Source organism: Penaeus chinensis, chromosome 1 (genome assembly GCF_019202785.1).
Source record: "Penaeus chinensis breed Huanghai No. 1 chromosome 1, ASM1920278v2, whole genome shotgun sequence".
Taxonomy (NCBI): Eukaryota; Metazoa; Arthropoda; class Malacostraca; order Decapoda; family Penaeidae; genus Penaeus; species Penaeus chinensis.
This window is the reverse complement of record NC_061819.1, coordinates 18,913,020-18,916,382: the sequence shown is the minus strand read 5'-3', so window position 1 is coordinate 18,916,382 and position 3,363 is coordinate 18,913,020. Positions and strand designations below refer to the sequence as shown.

Genomic DNA, 3,363 nt, shown 5'->3' with positions numbered 1-3,363 from the left:
AGTTTGGTTTCATAATGATTATAGGAGAGATGCATATATTTTTCTCTTGAGCAGTTTTAAAGTAAAATAGAGATTTAGAAACTCCATTGTCAAACTGATTCATCTTAAACAAATATAAAACATATTACAATTATCTAAGCCTTTTGAGAATCATGACTTGGGATTCCCTGGAAAAAAAATAGAAATAAAAACAAATGTACAACTGATATTAATAAATTAAATTAGACTGATAAGTCATTTTGATTGAAGCACCAAATGTGAACATGGGAAAAACACAGGAGGCTTTAATAATGTCTTAGGTCTAGCAGATTTATTAATTTTAACCTTTAGCCATTAATAACATCAGAGTAGATAACTGGCTGACTTGGGTATCAGTATGTCATACACTTGAATAATTTTGTCTGACCTGCTCATTTTCTTCATTAAATTTTTTTTTTATTTATAAATTAATTGTGGTAGGAGAAGGGCATGAATGTGGGTGGGAGTGTATATGAGTGTATGTGTGAATAATTGAGCCAAAAAGAATGTAGATGATAGGACACCTGTTGAAAGTGATTTAAGTGAGAAGCATAGGACAAGCCTTCTGAGATGAACTACCTATTAGTTAAGGCTTCCTGTACTATTCTCAATTGGCATTTTTTTATATGATGGGTGTTTTAGGAGCAGTGTCAGGTAGTTGCATTGTCCATTGAATGATAGAATTATTATGCTCCTATCAATAAAAATAGCAATAATAAGTTGTTGTTTTTTCTAGAAATCAAGAAAAAAGGTAAACAGGTCAGATCAGGTACAACTAGTAATTGACTCCTTGGTGACTAAGTTCTTGTGGAGCCATCTATGTGTGAGCAAAATTAATAAACTAAAATCACAATGGACATGGCATGTACGGGCATACATTTCAGCATCAATGGGTTAATATGATGTCATACCATAGAATAAGTTCTGAAAAATAAATGAAAATTGTCTCAGGACTCTAGACATCACACCAAATAAAGGTTGTCTACCATTAAGAAAAAATGAAAAAGTAAGTTTGAAATCTGTCTATGTCTGAGGTATATTTAACATAACTTTATTTAGAAGATCTTTGTCTTTCATTTTTATTATTTGTTGAAAATGGATAATAAAACAAACAAATAAAAACATCCTTTTATATATAAACTGCTAGCTGTACATATTTCTTATATAAAGATATACATATATATATATACAAACAAATGGTGACATATCAAATCTAAGTCTACAATAATCATCTCAAGAGAAATAGCTCCTCATGGGACAAAAACATTTTATATAATAACTGCATGTTGAACATCGATTACTTACAATACTTTATACAGGAATATAATAACTAATACACTTTTATACCTACAGTAATTGAGGAAATTATGATATAAATAAACATTAAACTCTTACTTGCAAATGTTTTTACTTTTTTCTTGGGACTTCATCTTTATCCTTATCTTTTTGTAGGTTAACATAGAGTTTAGTGACATTATCCTCAGATTTAACTCTTCCCTGGAATTCCAAGCAACGACGTGACTCTTCTGACGATACTTTGTTCTCCCATAGTGTGAGGAGGTTCATTCCACTGCTACGGCTCATGGGAGCTAGAGGAGGTGGAACTGTTCTTCTTCTCTTGCTATCTGGTAAAGAGAGGTCCCCTGCTGTATGCTTGCCTCCTCCACCAGACCCAAACTCAGCCTTGTCTCTATCTGCAACATAGTTACAGTCATCTAATTCCTTCAGTGCCTGATCAATGTCAACTTTCTCGTCTCCTTTATATTCTGGGGTTGCAGCTTTGTTGTGACACTCCATCAGGCATTCAAGAACTTTTTCATGTGCTGGAGTATGAAGATGGAGCTGGAGGTATTGTTCAAGCTCTGCCCACACTGCCCGATACTGGTCCTCTCGTTTCATTCCCTTCCCTCGCTGCCCTGCCATGGGAGATGGAAGAGGGTCTCCTCGAGCTTCCATGTTCATCAGATACAGAATCACCTGCTTGCATTCAACCACTTCATCATCTGTTAGATTGTCTTCTAGCATTAATGCTGCCAGAGGTTCAATCTGAGGACCCAAATTGAAAAGCGATGTTGAAGACAATGTTATTGGCCAGTACTTAGTGTGTCTGTTAAGTTGTTCTCTGCTCCGCTCAAGTGGTGTCAAGTTCTCTTCACTTTCTGATGTGGGTGCTGGAAATGGGGCTAATTTATTTGCTTTAATTAGTTCTCCAAAATCTGGAATCCTGTAGTCTGTAACCCTACCTCCACATCCCTCACTGATTGACGGTGGATCTTCCAGTATACTACGTGAAGTGTACATAGTGTGGATATAAATATCTCCTCCATGGCAAGCCAGCATGTGTGATATGACTTTACTTCCTGACTTGCGTGGCATTTCCAACATAACCCATCGTCCGTTCAGTAAGAAATTTGTTAGGCAAGAAGAAGGTCTGCTATTAACATCAACAGATGTGATCCTGTAGGCAGATGAGCAGTGCTGCAATTCCATACTAGCATTGCTGCGAGGAGTACACCACTTGAGTGTTACTGTCTCATAATCTGTACCTTCACGATATGTCTTAAGATGTGCAGTTTCTGATGGAATTCCTTTTAAAATTGCTGCATGGGCAGCTGCTGGATGGAATAGTTCAACATCATAGTTTGCTGATGAACTTGCATTTTGTTCCTCTTTCATTGGTATACCAGTCACTGTGGTTGAGGCTAAGTCATAGTGTTTCAGCACCAGATTGCAAAGTTTTGGAGCTAAGGCAGTCCCACACTGGATATTTGTGTACTCACAGGACACAATAGTAGAGACATCTGGCCATGATTTGATTGGCATGGGGCATGGTGGACCCTCTGGCCACAAGTTGAGAATGACGAGGTCACAGTGATTGATTGCCATTAAATTATCTGTGGCAGCAGCATTCTTGTTCATGTACAATAAGGTTCCATGAAATTTTTCCTTTATGTTTTTTACCTCTTCCTCACTATCCAACTTTGTCACCAAAATAATTCTCCCTTTGTTCAACACCTTGGTAGCATTCTCAGTGAGTGAAGTTCTCTTTTCATGCTGAACAGCCGAAGGTTTAGTCAGAGCCTCAATGGCTGCCTTAACACCTTTTATCAAGTCAAGCTTGTTGCCCCCAATGTTTTTGGCTGGTCCAAGGGCCATGAATGCATTCATGAGGCTGGTTAAGCACTGGTCTTCCAGGTTCCATGAAGATAACTTGTGAACAGTTTTGTCAACTGCAATAAAGCGTATAAGGCGAGATCCTGGGAAGATGTCCCACACTATTCTGTAGATGAAAAATAAAAATATACAAATAAAAATCATAATAAGTAAATAAATAACATGTTAGCA

At 37.1% G+C, this 3,363-nt stretch overlaps 1 protein-coding gene across 1 annotated transcript in view; it reads right to left on the bottom strand.

The window, feature by feature from the left end:
* Nucleotides 1–1,134: 1,134 nt before the first annotated feature.
* The window catches only part of LOC125024910 (integrator complex subunit 13-like), a 4,392-nt gene continuing 2,163 nt past the window's right edge, over nucleotides 1,135–3,363 (bottom strand). The window contains exon 2 of the mRNA XM_047612679.1: nucleotides 1,135–3,298. Within this exon, the coding sequence (XP_047468635.1) occupies nucleotides 1,426–3,298 (1,873 nt within the window). The 3' untranslated portion in view covers nucleotides 1,135–1,425. The remainder of the gene's footprint in view (nucleotides 3,299–3,363) is intronic.